General features: G+C 37.2%; 1 protein-coding gene across 2 annotated transcripts in view; it reads left to right on the forward strand.

Moving 5' to 3' along the window:
• LOC120527714 (serine/threonine-protein phosphatase 2A 55 kDa regulatory subunit B gamma isoform) overlaps positions 1 to 22,962 on the forward strand; it is a 272,015-nt gene that overhangs the window by 227,408 nt on the left and 21,645 nt on the right. For both annotated transcript variants that reach the window (XM_039751452.1, XM_039751451.1), the window contains one exon: positions 17,622 to 17,791. In XM_039751452.1, the coding sequence (XP_039607386.1) occupies positions 17,622 to 17,791 (170 nt within the window). The remainder of the gene's footprint in view (positions 1 to 17,621; positions 17,792 to 22,962) is intronic.

A 22,962-nucleotide genomic window follows, 5' to 3' on the forward strand; every position in this document is an offset into this window, starting at 1 on the left:
ACACTAGCAGCAACCCCACAAAAATGCACATAAGAATTACAATAAAAGAAGAAAAATTCTGACATGGCTAATGATAATAGAGGCAATCAAAGTGATGCATTCTAAAGATGTACAGTATGTCATGTTTCTTGACATACTTCTGCTGAATGATTCGTTGCCTGAAAGTACTCAGTGTTAGTGTGTCAGAGAGGGGATGTGCAGCATTGTTTATAATGGCACTCAGTTTCATTCTCTCCTCCACTACGACTACTCTTCACCACAGCACAGAAAATTACATTGGCTTGGGGTTCTTCCAGAGGGGCTTAAAGTGGAGAAAGACAAACAAACTGTGATTGCATCCACTACACTTTTGGCACGCAGACTTATTCTGCTAAACTGGAAGAACCCAAACTCTCCTCTTTTAAGTCAGTGGGAAACCGATGTGTTATCCTATTTGAAATTGGAAAAAATTAATTACACAGTTAGAGGATCTGTACAGACTTTTTTCAGAACATGGCAGGATCTAATCAGTAATATTTTAAAATAAGCTCTTAAAGCACAGAGGAAGCAATTATTTCTGTATTACATTGTCTTCTGCATTCATCTGTAATGGCAAATCAAAGTTATTAATTTAGGTATGTTTACAAGCCTTAAATTTTACGCCTTTTGCCTTGCTGTCTCTCTCAGGGGTGGGGCTCGATTTGGTCTTAACTCAATTTTACTTTTTGTAGAAATTGATTGATTTGTATGGAATGATTGTAATAAAATTAATAAAACTTCAATTACATTGGCCATCACAGAATTGTTGTGAAGTATGTCACTTTGCACATTACAGGAACACAATCTCCTAAGAAAAAAAGAATCTGCTTTGCCCTTCCTTCTATAGTTTCTCTGTGTTATGATATCAGTCCAAACTATCATTGATGTGGACCCCCAAGTACTTGCACTAATGTACCTCCACCACATCCACACCCTGAATAGTGACTAGGCATTGAGGCTCTTTGGCGTGAAAGCCAATAACAAGATACTTGGTTATGCGGATGGTAAGTTTATGTTATGTTTGCTCTATGAAACAAAGTTCTGCACCTACTCCTATACTCTGTCTCATTCTTTTTATCGATAAACCCCATAGGTACAGAGTCATCTGAGAATTTGTGCAAGTAACATGGACTTGTGTTATATTTATAGACTGAGGTGTACAGAGTGAAGAGAAAAGGAGACATAGTCATATGGAAAAGCCATTGTGGTACTCCAGTGTTGCTAACATCCGTATCAGAGACACTGTCATTGACTCTCCACAGGCTCATCCACCTGCATATCTCTGAGTTTACCCCTTAACAGGGATGGCTGGATTGCATTGAAGTCACTGGAGAAATCAAAAAACATAATCCTCACAGTACTGCCAGGTTTGTCCAGATGGGAATAAGCCTTGTGGAGCAGGTAGATAATTGCATCTTCAACTTCAGTCTTTGTCCGATAGTCAAACAGCAGTGGTCTTTCACAGGAGAACTCACAATAACAATTAATACCATATTTTTGCTTCAGACTCTACTACACTAATGAGAGACAAATTGATGTAAAGGCCACCGATACTCCAAAATGAGAACTTTACACCTAATGTAAAGCAAGCAACGGACATACTAAACATTTATGCTAGTTTATTTCGTCTGTACAGACATAGAAAAATGTTGGTTGTGATTTATTTTTAATTCCTAAAATATCTGAATGTATCTTTTTAAGACATATGTGATATAGAGGTATTTTTTAATTATTTATTTTCCAGAATGGGGAGTCAATTAAGCTAATTTCACAGTAGAAAACAGAATCATCTATGTAGCACCAATTAGAAGCTACAAATTTAGAAAAGATGTCACTCCATCATTAGGCACATGTTTACATGCACAATTTAGGGTCCCCAACAAACCTACCACTCACATCTTTAGGATTTGGAAAGCAAAGCAGAAAAACAAGAGAAAAGCCCATACAGACAAGAAACGAGTGATCAAAAACATTTTTCTGGACCTATAAATAAACCACTAACCACTGCCCCACCTTGTCAAATAATTGGTTATTTATTTAATAGCTTTCATTTTGGACATCATAACTGTGTATGTCACATATGAGTCTCAGTCTTAATATGAGGCCTAGTAAAGTAAAATGCAAAGTTTGAAAGCATTCATTTCAGATGAGCAACAGCCATGCAGAAGTTTAAGCCTTGTCATCCTTTACTGAAAAAACTATGCCTACAGTCTCACTATTCATCTTTATTGGAATAGCTTTCAATCTTTATTGCTGATGTCCTAAACTGCGATAGTGCCCAACAGCCTCATTTTATCTCAGAATTTCAGCTTCTGTCAGTCAAGTATTTAAGAGACCTAGCAGATGATGTCAGACCCCTGTGGATTTTAGTTACTGGGATCAGCCAGTCAAGCCTGTCAAGTGAAAATGGTAGTGCTTTAAGATATAAAATTAGAGACCCTCCACATTTTCAGCCCACCAGCTGATTATGCCCGAAAGCTAGTCAAGGCAGATAATAAAGCTTCTCAGTCAAACTAGAGGAACAGAGAAAGGATATAGTAGCATGAAATTAAATTTATATATTATAATCCATATAGTTATGCAAATCCATATAATATTAAGATTTTTTTCTAATGGCCCTGAAATGGAATGGTGCTGTGTACAGGGTTGTTGTCCGCATTGCACCCAATGCTATCAAGATAGGCTTCAGTCCCCAACACCCCTGAACAGGATTGAGCAATGTTACAGTAAGTATACAGTGTATGCATTTATTCATAATATAGGTATTTGGTAAATATCTATAATGAGCCTGAGTTTCAGTTCCAAATCAAGTCAGCATCTATGTGGATTTTGCACATTTCTTTATGTCTGTTTGGGCTTTTCGATAGGTTCTCCATCTTTCTCCCAAATCCTAAAGATATCATCATTATGTTAGCTGGTGATTCCACACTGACCCTGCATGAGTGAGTGACAGTGTGTCCACATCTGTCATTGTGAGCAGTGCACAGGAACTATCTAGGAGCACCAAAGTAACGAAGGTGACATGTTTAATTTTACTCTTAGGTAGCAGCAAGGAGTCACTGAAACCCTGAACACTGAGGTCATGCACTATATGGGCAGGAGAAGGTTGCTCAAGAGAATTTCTACATAATTTTCTCTACAGGCAAACACTGTGGGTGACTGAGTGACACAAAAGGGGCCATTCTAGTAATGTGGCCCCAAAAAGTTTTAGATTCCCCCATACGATGTGGTGATAATCCTGTATGTAAGCAGACAGTATGTGATGATGAGAGGCAGAGATCTGTTAAGGTGGGTGCAGGTTTAGGAAGAGACACTTTAGGACTGAAGGAGCATAATGAGCTTGGAACCTTTGACTTTCTTCTTTTAATATAGTGCTTCACATTATTTCAATTAATAAAAACCTTATTTTGGATCATATTTGAAGCTTGTTTACCAACTTGTTCAGGGTCAAGATGTTACACAGTTGTGCAGGTACTGCACAATGGTACATAATGATTACATAGCATTATAGACCAGTAAAAATAATGAATCACTACTCAGGTAGAATAATTTTACTGTGTTAAGAATGTAAGAAAGTGGAGAAAGACAAACAAATTGTGATTGCATTCACTACACTTTTGGCACGCAGACTTATTCTGATAAACTGGAAGAACCCAAACTCTCCTCTTTTAAGTCAGTGGGAAAACGATGTTTTATACTATTTGAAATTGGAAAAAATCAAATACTCAGTTAGAGGATCTGTATAGACTTTTTCAAAGTATGGCAGGATCTAATCAGTAATATTTTAAAATAAGCTCTTAAAGCACAGAGGAAGCAACTATTTCCATATTTCTTTGTCTTCTGAATTCATCTCTATTGGCTTATTAAACTTATTATTTTAGGTATGTTTACAAGCCTAAAATTTTACGCCTTTTGCCTTGCTCTCTCTCTCAGGGGTGGGGGTCGATTTGTTCTTAACTCAATTTTACTTTTTGTAAAAATTGATTGATTTGTATGGAATGATTGCAATAAAATTAATAAAAAAAAAAGAATGTATGCTTGGTTTTCATGTGCTTTTTCATTAGTTGTATGCGCAGATAAGGAGATGCTTTAGAATTTAGTGTCTATGAATGTGCGGCTACAAATACTTTACTGTCAATTCCTGTCTAGCACATACTTGTTTTTAAGAATATGGGTTACTGTGAACTGTTGTGTTGAATATTTAGAGAGGTTCTGGGTAATTTTCATCTTGAAAATCCATCCAGCCATTCATTTTCATTCACTTCCAATCCAGAAATAGGGTTGCTAGTTTAATGTTGAGGAACCAAATGTTGATGGCACAACTGTATCATGGGTAGCTTTATAAAAATAAAAAATAATGAAAATGTACAATTGGTTGTATATACAGTAGTATACAGTGTTGTATTAGAGAACATCTTCCAAAGGTGAAAAAGGTTCTTTTCCCTCTAGTTTAGACCTACAAGGCAGGTTAGTGGACCAACATTTTGGATGTGAAGCCTTCATTAGGTGTATCACTAATGCAGCCTACTAGCTTGGGGGAAAGTTGTTCAGTAAATTTTGATAAGGTTCCATCTATCAAGGCACAATTTAAATACATGCCTTAAGGATACCACTTGCCTCTTTCTCTCATTTCTAAGTGAGATATGTGATATGGGTCATTGGGGATTTTCTGAAATTGTCTTTTGCAATTTTGCTTCCACTATGGTTATTAGAGGGAGGGAATTAAAATACTATTGTATTTAAACTACTATATGATACTAAATTATTATACATCTATCACTTTCTAAACCTATTTTTGCAGAACTGGGTAACAGTTGGGAATGCCAATGATGACAGCATCTGGCTTAAGGTATTGAACACCACTGGAGGGAACATTAGGACAAATACTTGTTAAAAGTAAAACCCCACTAATAATGAGCAAATCTTCCCCCAATTATAAATCTGTATTTGGATTGTCTTTTAAAGTACCTCAGAACCCCCCTATAGACACTGGGAGAGTGAACAAACTTCATAGACAGTTAGCTAGTCAATAGTCATTTGTAGCTGTTCTGTTATTGGAGCTTTAAGTATATTTTATGTTTATCTGGTTTTAAATAGCTTTTTGGGCCCAGATTAGTGGTCACTAATTAAGGATTTAGTCTATGCAAATTGATATTATAACAATATACATTATTGTCACTTTGATTATCCTGATGCAGCACACACTCAGCTGTACTGACCAGGCCATTCTGTCCTAAGAAGCTTCTTCAACCCCTTCCTAGACACTCTCAGGCCTGCTAAAAGAGCCTCTCTGCCCCAGGACTTTTCTTAGTGGACTATGCTTTAAGCATATTTTTTGGGAGGCGCCAAAAGGGCATTCCAGCTTCCATGTGCAAACCACCTCAACTGAATCCTGCTGAATGTGAGAAGCAGTAGTTTTTAAGTCCTCTCCAGTATGGCAGAGCCCCTTACCTGATTACACTGTGTCAGCCCAGCAAGAAAATGAAGAATGAGGAATAGGCAATGTCATTTGGGTGAGATGAAAAATTGAATAAGAGCAGTAGAGGTATTTATGTATGAGAGTAAGTCAATAATTACCCACACATTTGTGATAATTTTGTTTTGGTTGGCCATGCAGCTTTTCCGACACACAATTAGAAACAGGGTATGTCTGTGGTCATAGTAGTTAAGTTTCAACTTTGATTAGTCAGTTTCTCTTGTTGTTTTCTAGGAGTAAACATGGCCGACTCTGTTCTTCATTTGCACTTAAGAAGAGCAGTGAGCTGTTATCTGCATTTTATGGGCTGATGGAGAATCAGATGCCAAAATCTGTATGATGGCTTTCTGCACAATATGGTGATGGAATTGTTTACGAATGGATTGAGAAGTGCAAAAAACGGTTGGACAAGTTTTAAAAAGGAGTAAGATCTCTGACAAATTCATGAGGATTTCAGCTCCTGGCACACCTTCAAGACCATAAAAAACAGACCCTTGCTCGCCGCTGCTCTTTGGTGCAAACAGAGAGTTGGGCTCCCATGTTTATTCCTAGAAAAGAACAAGATAAACTGACAGGTCAAGGTCAACATTGTGATCACAGATGCATCATATTTCCAGATGTTTGTTAGTAAAGTTGCTCAGCCAACCCAAACAAAATTACCAGAGAAGTGCAGGTAATGAACAGCAGTTGCAGAAATACTCAAACCATCCTGACTGGCACCAACAATCATGCCTCAGTCAAAATCACTGTGATCACATTTTCCCCATTCTAGTGTTTGATGTGAACATTAACAGAAGCTCCTGACCTCCTGTCTGCAGACGTGTGTGCATTGTGCTGCTGCCATATGATTGGGTGATTAAATAATTGCATGAATGAGCAGGTGTACACAAGTTCCGAATAATTTGCTCAGCAGGTATATTTGTACATTAAAAAAAATATGTACTCAAAGAGAAAGTGTTGTGGCTGAGGGATTTGCAAAGCTACCTCACAACCCTGAGTGATCTGCAATAATTTCCTTGTGTGGTCACTGTCTCTGTGTCATAACTATTTGTGTTATTTGTTATGTAGTTTTAATTTTTTTAATATTTTCCATAATGTATAACTTTTTATAGGTGCAAATACTGTATATATTTACATTTCCAAGTTTTTTGCCATCAGGTGACTCAGTTGTTCACATGACATCATTTGTTTTATTGCCACTCAAGATGATGTTGTGGGATCACACGCTGTCCTAAAAACTGCTTGTGATTCCTTTTGTTATGGACTTCTTTCTTAGTTAGGAAGGGATTTTTGAACTCTGGCAGCATTACATTCGCAACAATTTTTGTTTCATATTAGATGTTAGATTTGCTGGTAATGAACTTCTGGCTACTTTGACTACCTATTCTGAGTCATGTTTTAACCTCTTAATTTCCTGATCACCTCAGTCAATTTTTTTTACTGCCAGTTGTTTGTAAGCATGGTCTGCAGGGGATTGACACTGTCAAGGTTGGAGTCTACATTTCACCTAATTCTGTAAGCTTAAGCTTTTGTTCCTCACATTCTTTTAATGGAATAAGAGAGTTGAGAAAATTGAAATTTGGGTAATGTTTCAGCTAATTAAATACACAGCACAACAAAAACAATAAATATGGTCAATATTGTCATTTTACAATAAAATAATCTGTTTATCCCTAGCCACAAAGGTTAGGTCTATTTCTGACATGACAGCAAGGCAGAAACCACCCCTTCATGTGGGTACCAGTGGAGGGCAAAACACCCATGCTTTTCTGGGATATCTCTTTCTCACATGCAAGCCAGGATGCCAGATTTATAAAGAGAGTTTTCAAAAAGCCTTTTACTTTCTCTGGCTGTTCAAAACCTGATAATATACCAATTTTCAACAAATAACTTAGACACACTTGCAGTAATCAATAAAATAATACAGTGTATACATACAGTAAAACCTTGATTATTTGTCACTCAATTAACTGTTAGCCTTTGTTAACCATCAGGGCCAAAAAAAAAAAGTTACGCCAGTGCCTACCTATTACTATACTACTGCTGCCGTGTGGTACACTGTGAGTTCTGCACCTTCAGTTTTAATAATGTTTTAAAGCTTTTCTGTTCTATTATAATTAATCTACTATACATTGTTATGACTGATAAACATAAGCATGTGGTGTTGGAATTGTCACAAAAAAATTAAATTATTAAACGTTTACAAAACGCCAAAAGTTCTTCAAGTATTGCTTCAATTTACGGAGTAGGAAGAACAACAATGAACGATATAAAGCATGATGCCGACAAAATTGAAAAACGTGTTGAAAATGGAAACCACTGACTGTAATGTTAATATATTAATGTTAATATTCTCCTGCATTGTAATTTTCTTTTTAAATTCTGTTATATTATGTTTTGTTTTATCAGACCCATGAAGATTTCTAAATCCATACTTAAAAAACGCCTTCAGAATTTCCCAGAAGAAGGAATATGCTCTTAAGAGGACAGATTATCTGATATGTGTCCCACAAAAATAAATCAGAAACCAACAATGCCTCAGAATTAATCAGCGAAATTACCAGAATAGATCAAGAACACTCTGTCTCCAAATGAGGCACTTTTTTGGAAAAGACAAGCTTTGCAATCAGAACTCAACCTCTTGACAACAAAAGAAACAGAACAACTAATTTTTAAATGGCGACATCATTACTTTGAACATGGAGAGAAGGCTCAACAAATAGACAAGCTGGAAGTTCATAATACAATATCAGTAATCACCAACACAGTCAGTCATTTTCCAACCCGCTATATCCTAACACAGGGTCACGGGGGTCCGCTAGAGTCAATCCCAGCTAGCACAAGACGCAAGGCAGGAACAAATCCCAGGCAGGGCGCCAGCCCAACGTGGGGCACACACACTAGGGACAATTTAGGATTGCCAATGTACCTAACCTGCATGTTTTTGGACTGTGGGAGGAAACCGAAGTACCCGGAGGAAACCGACGCAGACATGGGGAGAACATTCAAACTCCACACAGGGAGGACCTGGGAAGCAAACCCATGTGTCCTTACTGCGAGGCAGCAGCACTACCACTGCGCCACCATGCTGCCCATCACCAGCACAGGAGGAGATAAAATCATTGACCATAAAAATATAATGCACACATTTCGAGACTATTATAAGTCCTTATATTCTACTCAGCTTAAAAAATACAAGACACAATCTAATCCATTCTTTGATACATTACGGATACCACAGCTAGATACTTTCAATGCAAAGGAATTGGATAAACCTGTGACACTATCAGAATTTTTAGACACTATAAACCCACTTCAGATTGGGAAAGCATCAGGCCCTGATGGCTGCACTGCTGAATATTATAAAAATGTTCAATTAAGTTAGGTCCCCTTTTATTAGTAACATTTATAGAAGCCAGAGACTATAAAATTCTACCTCAAACTTTTCGCCAAGCATTAATTACCTGTTTTCCTCAGAAAAATAGAGATTTATTACAATGTGCATCATACGGACCAATCTCACTTCTGCATAATGATGTTCTGTAAGGGGCAGACATGTCTGGTAGAGAATGAGTGACAGGATAAGTTAAGACAAAAAGGAAGGTGCAGTGGAAGGAAGTTTTGAGTAAGTAGTCAGGAGACAATACGCATGAGTGTCTGCAGTTGAGAGAAAGACAGAATGTGAGTGGCAGGAGGTAAACTGAATGGTAGGAAAAGCTTTCTTTTATTATTTTGGAGGTGTGTTCCATAGCCCAGATAAGACTATAAGACAGGGCACTGTTTGTTACAGAATGAAGACTCCAAGTAAAACGTAAAAAACTCCAGCACTACTGAGTTGTATTTCCTTATTACACTGGTTGTTATAATACTATATGAATTAACTAATTTTAATACTATATTATATTTTATTTTGTACATAAATATGACAGTTTGCTAATCTACAGTATATTATTTTTAAAGTAGCTGTTTTGTTATCCATCTTTTCTCTTATCTGTCACTGCCTTTTTTTCTAAAAAGGGGGGCACAAACTTAAGAATTATATTTCCCCTTTTGATTTGTATGTATGTATAGAATTGCCCAAAGAAATATCATTTGTTTGAGACTGGCTCTTAAATGAGTTTGTAAGATTAATTTTCCAAAAGCCAGTTAGAAGGATTAATCAGTGTCTGATTATACGTTTCTTAGCCATGGCTTACTTGTGCAATGGAACCTGGTATTCTTATAAAAACTAGAGATTTATCCTCTACACGGGTTATTTTTTCCATCAAAGGCCCTGGAAACATTGTTAGGGTACATGGTGTCATGAATTCCATGAAGTAGCAGGAGATTTAAAATCAAAACCTGGCTGTCTCCACCAGGAAATTAAAACTGGAACATCATTTAATCTTCCAGCAGAATAATGGCACATGTTCAAATCAATCCCGCAATGGTTATCTGACCACAAAATCAAAGTTTTGCCATGGCCATCTCAGTCCGTGACCTGAACCTTATTGAAAACCTGTGGAGTGAGCTGAAGAGGCGAGTGCATAGGAGAAAGGCCTAGGACCCTTGATGATGTGGATAGATTATGTAAAGAAGAATGGTCTCAGATGCCATGCTCTGTATTCTCCAACCTTATAAAAGGTTACAAGAGAAGACTGTGTGCCTTTATATTGGCAAAGGGAGGTATTAAATGCAGGGGTGCCAACAATTGTGGCACATGTGATTTTGTTAAAAATATTTATTTCTTGATGAGGGCTTTTGTTTTTCTTTGAATGAACTTGTTTCAATTAAAAGTCAGATGTTTCTCATTTTTTCAGAGCAAGATGATGATTCTTCAGCAAGCAGTGATCTTTCTTACTAATTTTTACAATTGCCAATAATAGTGGAGGGCACTGTGTATGTATGTATGTATATATATATATATATATATATATATATATACATACTGTATATATATATATATCTATACTAATAAAAGGCAAAGCCCTCACTCACTCACTCACTGACTCATCACTAATTCTCCAACTTCCCGTGTAGGTAGAAGGCTGAAATTTGGCAGGCTTATTCCTTACAGCTTACTTACAAAAGTTGGGCAGGTTTCATTTCGAAATTCTACACATAAGGGTCATAACTGGAAGCTATTTTTTCCCATATAATGTAATGGAGTCTTGAGTTGGAGATGGCCGCGGGGGGCGGAGTTTCGTGTGACATCATCACGCCTCCTACGTAAGTACGTAGAGAACAAGGAAGAACTCCAAACAGCGATGAGCACAAAACACCATTTCACAATTGAGAAGGCAGAAAAACATTATGAAGCAAATGATGCATATGCGGAAACAAAGCACGGCGTGAACCATAAGTTTATATTAAATTAAGTTCATAGACAGGCTGCCACTAGTGTTTGTAATTTAGTGCCTGCCCATATAAGGCCGTCCATCAGCGGCAATCCAATACAAACACTGCCGCTAAATATTCACGTGTGAAGGACTGTGCTTATGCAGAGGAAGATGAGATGGTCAGGGTGGTGTTTGGCACAAACTCATTGAAACTGCGAGAGAAACTTTTAAGTGCGGGTCTTAGCTGACATTACGAGATGGCACCAGTACAGCTGGGAACCTTGATGCAAGAACACCAAGCGGCTCCGTGAACTGGCGCAGTGCACAGACAAAAAGCAACAGTTCCAAAGAGTGCTGAACAAAAACCGAATTACACAATTGAGAAGGCAGCAAAAAAATATGAAGCGTCTTATACATACAATCATATTCATAAGTGCAGCTACTGCGGAAACAAAGCACACGGTGGAAAAAGTGAATTGTCCGCTAAAGGAAGACAGCGTAAAAAAAAACCCGTGCATGCAGTTTGTCACATCACAGATAAAAGGAAGACGAGCTGTTTATTGATGCAGTAAGGAACTAATCGATGAATGAAACCTCTTATCTTTACAACGATTGACAAACACGGAATGTAACTTGAACACATCCTACAAATACGAGCCTGATTGAAAGAAATAATGATAATCAAATCCTTGATGACAGCAACATTCAATAACACTCACAAAACAATTACTGTATATTGACAATCATGTTACGTTATTTTTAAAATGTTCCCTTTTCTTTTCATAACTTCTACTTCTCCACTGCGATACGGGTATATATATATATAATGTATATATATACCCGATCTACAATACATACTTTAGCATAGACAAGCCACACGCTGTGGCTAATTGTAGAGTCTTAAGCCTCTAACGCCGACATTCGAGGTTCGATTCCCGAGAGGGTGTACTGAGTATGTACGTGCGCTACCTGATTCATTTTACCTTCCCATCTCCTTGGTTTGGGACGTATGAAAAAATATTAGGTTAACGCAGAATCATGTTACGTTATTTTTAAAATTTTCCCTTTCTTAGCACAAGCACAGTTGAGAAGCTTCGATGCATGTACTCCATAACGCGTTAAAAAATAACGCATTTAATCACACTTTCAATTCCAAGCAAACGGGAACTTTTGTCAATGCATGATTTCCTGGTACATCCATTACACTGATGCTCACATCACAGCTACAAAAATGTTAGAGTCGGAATAAAGCGCGTTCCTACGACTGATCATTTCGACTACCCGAGAAAGCCTTGATAAAAGCATGGTTTTGTGCACACTGAAAAGCAAGCAAAATTAGATGCATTACAGAAAGCGGACTTTGTGGCTCTTACTGGGGATCATTGGACTTCCGTGACCGTTAGTAATTCTAAATACATCTAATTACAAAATGTTCAATGATCACACTGTTTTAGCCTAATGTACAAAATAATTTTGGCTAATGTTACTCAGAGTTTAAAGAGTAAGCTGGTCAAATTACCTTTTATGTTTCTGACTTATTTTTTTAAGAAGAAAAACTGCACTTTATGGTGAAATTTTGGTTATTATTATTTAAAGACAATACCATCCATCCATTTTCTAACCCGCTGAATCCGAATACAGGGTCACGGGGGTCTGCTGGAGCCAATCCCAGCCAACACAGGGCACAAGGCAGGAACCAATCCTGGGCAGGGTGCCAACCCACCGCAGGACACACACAAACACACCCACACACCAAGCACACACTAGGGCCAATGTAGAATCGCCAATCCACCTAACCTGCATGTCTTTGGATTGTGGGAGGAAACCGAGCACCGGAGGAAACCCACGCAGACACGGGAGAACATGCAGACTCCACGCAGGGAGGACCCGGGAAGCGAACCCGGGTCTCCTAACTGCGAGGCAGCAGCGCTACCACTGCCCCAGATAAAACTTTAACTTCATTTAAATAATCTATATTCTTCACTGGGAGTGTCGTTAAGGATAGAATAATTAAACATGTACTACGAAGATATTTCACTGTTCCTTAAACGTTTTGAAGAATCGGCGCTAAGCTTACAGATGGCTTAACGTCTATTACAGAGCTCATTGTGTGCCGATCAGTTACTTGGGTAAAGAAAAGCACTGACAGCAGTGACGGCTACGCCAATATATATTGAATATAACACAGAAAGAGAAAATAACAACACAGCTAAAAACGCAGTGACAAATTTCGGCAAAAGTGAAATGCTTGTGTCATGAGCACGAGGCGGCTATGCAGTGTCTGCAACGGATGTGGCCATCCACTGTGCATAAGCTACCTTACTGACATTGGCCGACGAAGGAGCCACCGATTCTTCCTCTGCCCAGTGCCACCACAAGCCTAGAGCCGCCCCTGAGTACTGCTGCAATAAATTATTTCATCGAAGTGAAACACATGTTTAATAACGTGGTTTAACTCCTATCATCATGAAAATTATATCACGTATACATCTCAGTATTTTAGTTATTCAGAGAGCTGTAATATCACGAATGTCATGGACTCTGTGTCCAGTTGGAGGAAGAGAGCCGGTTTAAGAAGCAAGTAGTGATTCACACACATAGGCACATAGAAGATCAAATACAAAACAAAGCATTTAACGTGCTACTTTAATTACGATGTGATTTGAGAAACTGGTTAATTAAACGATTTTAAGATGAAGTTTATGATCTACTTTAATGACAAAATAAACTACGTGATTAAAGTGGAAATGTCGAGATTGAAGTTGACATTTCGTGCTTTTTCCCCACCGTGTGCCTTTTTTTCTCTGTACCCTAATAAGCTTTCATATGACACCCAGACAGTGGGCTACAACTCGGCTTTTCACGGCGACTTTGATATGTGACTTCTTTTTTATTTCCGGCACTGTGCGATTTTGTGAACGTCAGCTTTCAAGTTTCTCCAATACGCTATGTCACTCGATCAACTTCCTTTTGTTGATTATACCACGGTTTATTTGAACAAATAGTATGTTTTTCATTTGCCTCCACTTGGTATTCGCTGAAATTCTTATATTTCCCCCCGTGCTTTTCCCATTGTCTTTTCACAGAAGGCTGAGCTTAAGGGCGATTTATATTGATTTGCATATTCAAAGAGGTGTAATTCTGGGAGGAGTTGGGGCGTTACATAAAGCGCGTGCACGAGCGTTAGTTTTCACGCTGATCAGGACTTATGTAGCGGAAGAACGTGGAAGTTGGAGTACGCACTGATTCCTGCATCTGGATTTTTCTGTGCGTAAGCACATTTCGGCTTTTGTGCTAACGCCATGTTATAGTGCGAGTTCTACGCACGGCGTTATACATGAGGCCCCTGTTGATTTTGCATTTTCATTTTTATTTTCAATACATTTTGGGTGAGTGGTAGTTAAATAAAGGTGAATTCATTCCTTTGATAGCTGGGTGAATTTAAACGCACATATGCTTAAAATAAGCCCTGTAAAACCCTCTAAGGTATATGGTTCTTTAAGCATCAACCTTTAATAAATGGAATCTAACCTGGGTATCATTAAAGTACCAGTCAGTATCAATTGTGTTTTAAACTGCCTCACAAACAATAAGTGAAATGTGTGATTATATGGCACAGTTATTATATCAGTAAAGAGTGACCCATATAAATATACATTTCCTTATTTCTAGCCTTAATTGACACAAAACAGCACAAGACTGGCACTACTTGTTATGTAAATTTATGTTAGACATGATGACAGGGCAATAACTGTGACATTATAAGCATTCTCCCTGTCTGCCATGATAGTTCTTACAATTGGAGATGTAGTCTCTGGGGTTTTTAAATCTTCATTTCTTCCTTGGCTACATAGCCTTATTTGCTTTCAATAAAGTACTGTAGCTTTATTTTTAATTTGCATTTCTTTCTCTGAAAATCCATCTGGTTCATTCCTCAGTTTTATTTATTTATTTATTTATTTATTTAAAAATACATTTTTTTTAACACTTTCTGCCTTTTTGTTGCTAAGAAGAAATACAAAATGTGATATAATTTCATATCAGGCTATGGTTTTAGCTATATGTATACACACACATTTATATATATGTGTGCGTGTGTGTTTGTATGACTTTATTATTAATCAGAGGATTTTTAACCATTTTAATCCTATGGATCTTGCAGCTTCAGATTATATTTTAATAGATTTGGTTAGTCCTGCTGTCACAGTGGTAAAACATGTTGCGCAAACTCTGAAAAATGTTTAAATACTTTCCTGTTTGTTTACTTGTACAAAAGTTAATATTTGTATTCTGACTACTGTTAGTTGATCTGTCATTTTTTATATGCTCTGGCAACCTCTCTGTGAAGAAGATTAATGTTTTAACTAGATGCCCAAGTACTCAAAGATCACAAACATGTCTGCTAACTCACCGATCCATCCATCTTAATAATATTATGGACCTGTACTGCATAGCAGAGACAAGAAAAGCAAAATATTTCTTTAACAGTGTTCCTTATCAGCCTGGACTGAACCTTGCTTACATTGCCATGAAGGAAATGATTTGCTTGTGGTAGTTCAGTGGATGGCTAGCTTAATATCTCTGCGCTAATTGTACTAGTTTCCTCTGATATCCTAGGATAAGACAAACCTTAGAAAATCAATATATTTCATTTTAGGTTTAACAAGTTAAAACAGTCAAGGAGAAGGTGAAGTGCATCTGAAATAGTAAAGTGGAATTAAAAGATGCAGATAGTGAAATAGCGGACTCTCTAAACATGCATTTTTCTGAGGTCTTCACAAGCAGTAAATGGGACTACTAATGAGGTTCTGAGTGATTTATAAATCGTGGAGGGAGAAGTACTGCTCAGGTTAAATAGGCTGAAAGCAAACAAATTACCAGGACCATATAATATTTACCCTTGAGTTCTTAAGGAGGCTAGAAAGTACATATATAAACCCTTGACATATATTTTTTGGATGTCACTGTGCACTGGGGAGATTCCAAAGGACTAGAAAGTGGCAAATATTATCCAGTTATATAAAGAGGGTGACCTGGCACATCTAAGTAACTATAGGCCACAAAGCTTAACATGCATCACAGGAAAATTAATGGAAGACGTCATTAAGGATAAAATTGAGCAGCACATGGCAACTACATAAGTTTTTCTAAAGAGTCAGCAAGGGTTCAAAATGGGGAGGTCATGTTTTACCAACATGCTGGAATTCTATGAGGAAGTAACAAAGGGATATGATGAAAGTGAAACATATGATATTTTTAACTGGACTTTCAGAAAGCATTTGATAAGGTGCCATATGACAGGTTGGGCATCAAACTAAAAGAAGTGGGAGTTCAGGGTGAGGTTTTTAGTACTTTAGATGGATGCAGAATTGGCTCAGACACAGGAATCAGAGGGTTATGGTGCAAGGAATCTTATCAGAATTGGCTGATATTAAGAAGTGGTGTTCCACAAGGATCAGTGCTAGGGTCACTGATATTTTTAATATTTATAAATTATTTATATTGGACTATAAGTAAGAAGCTGGTTAAGTTTGCAGATGATACCAAGATACCAGATAATTTGGAATCTGTTAAATCATTACAGAAAGATTTGGACAGCATATAGGCTTGGGCAAATTTGTGGCAGATGAAATTTATTGCCAGTAAATGTAAGGTATTACACATAGGAAGTAAAATGTTAGGTTTGAATACACAATGGGCGGTCGGAAAATCAAGAGTACACCTTATGAGAAGGATTTAGGAGTCTTAGTGGACTCTACACTATCAATTGCCAGACAATTTTCAGAAGCCATTAAGAAGGCAAACAGAATGTTAAGTTATATATCACGATCTGTGGAGTACAAGTCCAAGGAGGTTATGCTCAAGCTTTATAATGCACTGGTGAGGCCTCATCTGGAATACTGTGTGCAGTTTGGGTCTCCAGGCTACAAAAAGGACATAGCAGCACTAGAAGAGGTCCAGAGAAGAGCAACTAGGCTTGTTCCGGGTGCTACATGGAATGAATTATGAATAAAGATTGAAAGAGTTGAACCTTTTCAGTTTAAGCAAAAAAAGATTAAAAGGTGACATAATTGAAATGTTTAAAATTATGAAGGGGATTAGTACAGCAGATCGAGCCTGTTATTTTAAAATGAGTTCATCAAGAACATGGGAACACAGTTGGAAACTGTGGTAAATTTCACAAAAACATTAGGAATGATTGCTTAACAAGTAGCCTGGTAGACAGTAAGACTTTAGGGACTTTCAAAACTAGGCTTGATTTTTTTTTTAGAAGAATTAAGTCGATAGGAATGGAGAGCTTTTTCTGAGATGTTTACTGAGGCAGAGTGTACAGAGGCAACTTTTATAGTTTAATTCATTTAGTTAAGGCAATTTGTAATTATCTGTTGTTGTGGTTTTGTAGCATGCCATCTGAAATGCATGCTCCAATACGGTAAAGCAACCTTAACTCAGCCCGTGTCATGGTCCGACTTGTACACTCAAAATGTGAACAGTTCCTTCATCATAGTCTTTATATTTATATGAATATTTTTTTACCCAAGATTTTTTAATTGATGATAGAGTTAGATGTTATTGGGACTTTCAGTTTTTTTTTTGAGCATACAGTGTGTATTTGCAATTTTGACTATATATTGACTTATATTTTAAAATATAATAATTTTTGGTTGTGGTTGTATTTTGCCATTAATGTACTGTGTTTTTTAAAAAACTTATAGTCTTATTAAATTTTGTATTTGTTTTGATTGGTCAAGCATTCAGAGTATGAAATAGTTATTTCCTCTCTCTACTTTTTCTTTTTGGTGGTATAGTTTTTGAGGAGCCTGAGGATCCAAGCAATCGGTCATTTTTCTCCGAAATCATTTCCTCCATCTCAGATGTCAAGTTCAGTCACAGTGGACGATATCTGCTAACGAGGGATTACCTCACAGTTAAAGTATGGGATATGAACATGGAAAACAAACCAATTGAAACTTATCAGGTAACCTTAAAGTATTATGTTATACTTAAAGTGTGAATCAAAAGCATTTGTAGTTGTGGGTAATTGAAGAATACAAAATTAGTTTTTTAAAATTAATTATCACATCTAGTGATGAACTAGTGCTTTGCTTGAAATTTGATTTGCAGGAAAACTTATTGTTTGGCTTTGCAAAAAAAATATTAAGTGTATATTTCATGCCATTAACTCAGGACAAAAGGAATTCAGTTCCTGTCATATACATAACGCATCCCCCCAAATTACCACTTTATTTTAACTAACATTTATTGATAAAGTGCTCTATCCCCCTTTAATCCTTCTTCTCCCACCCACTATATCACCTGTTTCCTGTATTACTGCCCAGTTGAGAGATTGTGTAAATAAGTGATCACTTGTCAGAGTTAACCTTGTTATGTAAGGCAAACTGAGAAGAAAAGGACACCATCACCAAGCAACATGCCAGAGCATCCTCGGCACAAAGCAAATTAATGTTTTTGGGGTGATGCTACACTTAATTTTTTTTTTTTCAAGTTCAGTTTATTCATTCATTTTCAATTTATTCCAGTTCCAGGGTCACAGGACTTATTGTGTGGCATTAGCCAGTCCTGGACTGGGCACCAGTCCACTGTACACCACAAACTAGCTCTCACTTAGCTCTACACCAGTTCAGAGTTACTAATGAGCATACCCTGCATGGACACAGAGAGAAATTGAAAACACCACATCGGCAGAGACCAGGCCAGTAATAGAAATGCGAGTTTCTGGAGCTATGAGTGCTAACATTCTTCTCACCCATGAGCAGCCAGTACAGTGGAATGGTCAATAAACATGAAAAAGGTATTAAAAAGACATTTGTAAACTGATAATAGATCAATAAACTAAAGTACTGTTATATACTGTATTCTTAGAATGGAAACAGGTGAAAACAACTGAGCTCTAAGACTAAATAACTAACTCTAAGACCAAAAAACCACTGTCTGAAGAAAAGCAAATTCTGAAGTAAACATCATCCCAAGACTGTTTAAAATTATAAAGAGTGCATTTGTTAACATGTATTTGTTATTCCTGGAAAAAAACAGGTTGCACTGCATGATGTGCTCAATGTCAAATACTGTAGTTACTATTGAACCAGTAACTATCAAGCCATCATTAAGAAGAGGAACTTCACTTATTATTCCTCTAGGTTCAAATCTTGTTATGTATTAACAAACATTTTAATCAGATTGGAACTAACAAGGTGGTCATCAGTTTTAACTTCCTTTCTAAAATTCTAAATCTGAAATAATTTTAAGCAGAGGCCAATGATACCCACCCTTTATCAAACCTGATCCAATTCAGGATCTTAGGTGTCAAAGCACATTTCAGCAGCATACATTGCGTGCCAGCAATCAGTTCTGGATTAAGCAAGAATTAATCACACGGCACTTACACATAAAGCAATTTAGAGCTGCCAGACCAGCTAACATATATTGTTATGATGTGAGAGGAATACAGGAGCACTCAAAGATATAAGGTGAGGTCAATTCGACTTCAGGTTAAATATTATGGCAAACTAAAAAGACAAGTTCTTCTCAAAATGTATGATTTTACAGTACTGTAAGTCATTTAGAGTTTAGGCTGACTGTCCACTCCAGTGTCATTTCTGCCCGCACACAGAGGGCAGGTAACATTTCAGATGTCTTGCCACAGTACTTTTGTTAGTCACATATTATTATGTAACACAAACAAAGCCTTGGTATATAGTTTTATTACATAGCAGTAAGTTATTGGTGCTTTACTATAATTTAGGTAATACTTATTCTAAAGTGTCAGTGTTGCTTCTTTAAGTCTTGTTTAGACCAAATAAAACGTTTTAAATGAACTGTTGCATTGCTGACTAATAGACACACCTAGAAGTTTTACACTTTTTATCTTTCCAGTCAGGCAATAGTGCCTGCCATAATGTCCTCTGCTGCATCATTTACAACATAGTGGTCCATTTGTAATAAATAAATTAAGGAATAAGCTTATGTTAAAAGTAATTATTGAAGACGTTTACATCCATCTCAGCTCCTCCTACAAAGCTGTATGTTAATTTTACTGTTCTTAAACATTTAAATAGCTTAATGAACCATGGAAGTGTTTCTGTTTTCTTTTAAGATACCACTGTGCAGAACAGGTCAGTCATTTTTTGTAATGCAAAACACCTTTTATGGTGTATGTCATCTCAAAGTGCTTTCCATGAATAAACCAGTCCAATATAATATAAACATTATGAACAAAGTGCAGACCAGGTTAAGTGACTTCTTCACGGACAAAGGGATGCAACATGAACCCGTGACCTTGAGGTTCCAATTCCACTTCTTACAGTGATTCAAAGCTTTGACTAACAACAGGGTTTATTTGTGCCTGTAATGCATAATTTATGTTTATAGATCAAGTATCTGCATGTTAGTAAGAGATCTGGCTGTGGGCGGTAAATCTCTATTTTTAGACCATTTCCTTTTCTTGAACGCTACTGTATCTTGTAGCTGAGCCCACACATTAAATAACTGCATTGCAGCAAAGGAGCACAGTGAGTGATATAGCAGTCTAGACAGCAGTGATTCACTTCTGGCTACTGCATTTAGATGCGGATGTAGAGAAAAATTGTTGGACAAAATAACAGTAACATCTAACAATAAATCAGTATCAGGGATATAGGGATACCCTTTGCCTTCAGAAGAGCTTCAGCCCTTCTTGAAATGCTGTCATACAAGACCTGAGTTGTGTGTAGTAGGCTAATGCACCAATCCTCAAGTACTTTAAAGGATGAAAGAAGCTGAAATCTCCTTTACTCTGTGCTCCAAAATATCCCATAAAGATTCAGTGATGTTTAGGTGAATGATGCACCTGCAGTCCGGGTGCTGACTGTTGTCCTCATTGTAGCTAAGGTTATTGCATCACATGAAAACTTCTTTTTCATTTGATTTGTGTTATTTTGTTCACCCCATTCAGTATTCATGGTTACTGTTATTCAACATTATTAGATGCTATAGTTATTAGTACCGTTGTCATGCAAGTTCAGTGACCAGTAATCATTTGTGGAAGTCATCTCTCTATGTGGGGTTATGCATTTGAGGGATTAGAATGATAAGCTGATGTCTTGAAGTTAAAACTTAAGTTGAACACTCATGCTGCCATAAAGCACATTGACCCATCTATTTTCTCAATCAAACTTGTACCAGTGGGAATTTTTTCGATTGGTAAATCATATCTTGCTGTTCAGTGGTGTGTCTGCCAGCAGTTTAGGTGTAATGATAATGTGCCCACAGCCAGAAATTTGTTTATCCATCTGAGGGACAGAAGCAAGTTGGGAAGCAGGTGTTGACCTAGTTATGCTTAAAGAAGAGAGAGTCAGCAGCAGATTGTTTCATTGTTAAGTATGGCCTGTAGACCCCAAATCTGAGGATATAGCATTACATTATATGCTTGGGTAGTACAAAATATGAAAAGAGTGGCATGTTACTAGCCCATGGCTTCTAAACTGTGTGGATTTTGCTTGTTTTCTTAGTGATTATATACAGGTTTTCCACCAGCATCCTTAAGCTACATGTAACAAGTCTAAATTTGCATAGCCTTTCATGTCAGTTATAGCCAAGCTAGGGTTCAAATTGGAAAGACTCTCTTGTTGGGTAAGGTGGGATTGGGAAAGTGTGGTGAAATAAATGAGCAGATGGATAAAAGAATGGGTGACTAAGTAAATGCAGTGGTGGATGAATGCATAAATAAATGAACGGATAAGAGGATCAGTTGATGAATAGATAGATGGATGTTTTGTTTTTTTCAGTGCATGCCCCTTATACATTTTAATAACTGTGAAGCATGTGTTAAGAACTTTTCAGGAGAAATGCTCTACTTATAAGAAAAGGTAATGCTTGGATTTAAAATTCAAACATAACTGTGTCTACTTAACAACTAATATATCAAGTAATTTGACTTCTAAATGGTTGACACTCCATTTGTAGGTAGTTGTCACTGTTGGCAATATTACAATAGGCAGTTTTAGAAAATGGATGAATAGATTAAAGCTTAATTTTTGTACTTTCTTTTATATTATATTTGATGGAATAGTCTTGAAACAATGTCCAGCTACCCACCTTGAGAGGTTTCTGCTAATGTAGCTCTTAGAATGCTGTATTAAGCCCACTAGGCCTCCTCCAAAATAGCTTGCAGTACACAGCACATTGAAACAGAGATGATAAGACTGAATTAAGAAGCAAGTGACTCACTAACTTTTCTTAACTCTGGATTAAAAGTGACTTATTAAGTGCTTAAAGTGGAACCAAATTCCTGGCGGTACTGAGTGACATTTGATCAAAGAGTTATGGTTCCCTGCAAGTCTTTGTGCACCAGGATGTGTGAACCCCTGATTGAAAAGCTTATTCAAAAAAGTGCTGATACTCTATTTTGAAACTAGGCACCAGTCCTGCATACCAGTGAGTACCAGTCCTGCATACCAGTGAGTACCAGGCCACTTCAAGCACTGGACATATTAGATATTAGTCTAACTGCATTTTTCACATTGAAATGCCGAGAATACTACTAGTTTGACAGACATATACGGAACTTGGGTCACAATTAATTATTTTATATGGCAGAATTGAGTACAGAATGCTACAGTTAGTGAGCCATCTTCCTATTGGTTGTTTTGAATTTTTCATGTTGCAACATTGGTATTTATTTCACTGAAGCCATCTTTGCCAACATCATGTAAAGCAGCTTCTGCCATCTGCTACTGTGTAGTATTTCTGTGCCTGACTTTTTTGAGCCTGATATTTAATATTTTTTGTGAAAAAATACTTCTTGGCTGCTCATGGTATTAAAACCTCTGTTAATTTCTCAACTTCCATTTGCCTACAGCATATATATCTGCAAATGTTTCAAATGATGAGTATTTCCATAAGGAAGGTTACCTGAAGGAAGAGAGTTTAACATACAGTACAAGAGGCAGAGTGGTTCGGTTAAAGGTCAGAGTTAGAAACTGGAGAGGCAGTGGAATATAAAACAGCATGTAGAACTGTCTGAGATTTGCCATTTGATTGTCAGGTGTCAAGGGCCAGCCTGTAAACCAGACACACAGGCATCTACAGTCGCTTGTGTTTGATGTGGTGGCCCACGCTGTTTTGACATAAACTCTGACTTTCCTCTGAAGT

The sequence above is a fragment of the Polypterus senegalus genome, chromosome 4 (assembly GCF_016835505.1).
Source record: "Polypterus senegalus isolate Bchr_013 chromosome 4, ASM1683550v1, whole genome shotgun sequence".
Lineage (NCBI taxonomy): Eukaryota > Metazoa > Chordata > Cladistia > Polypteriformes > Polypteridae > Polypterus > Polypterus senegalus.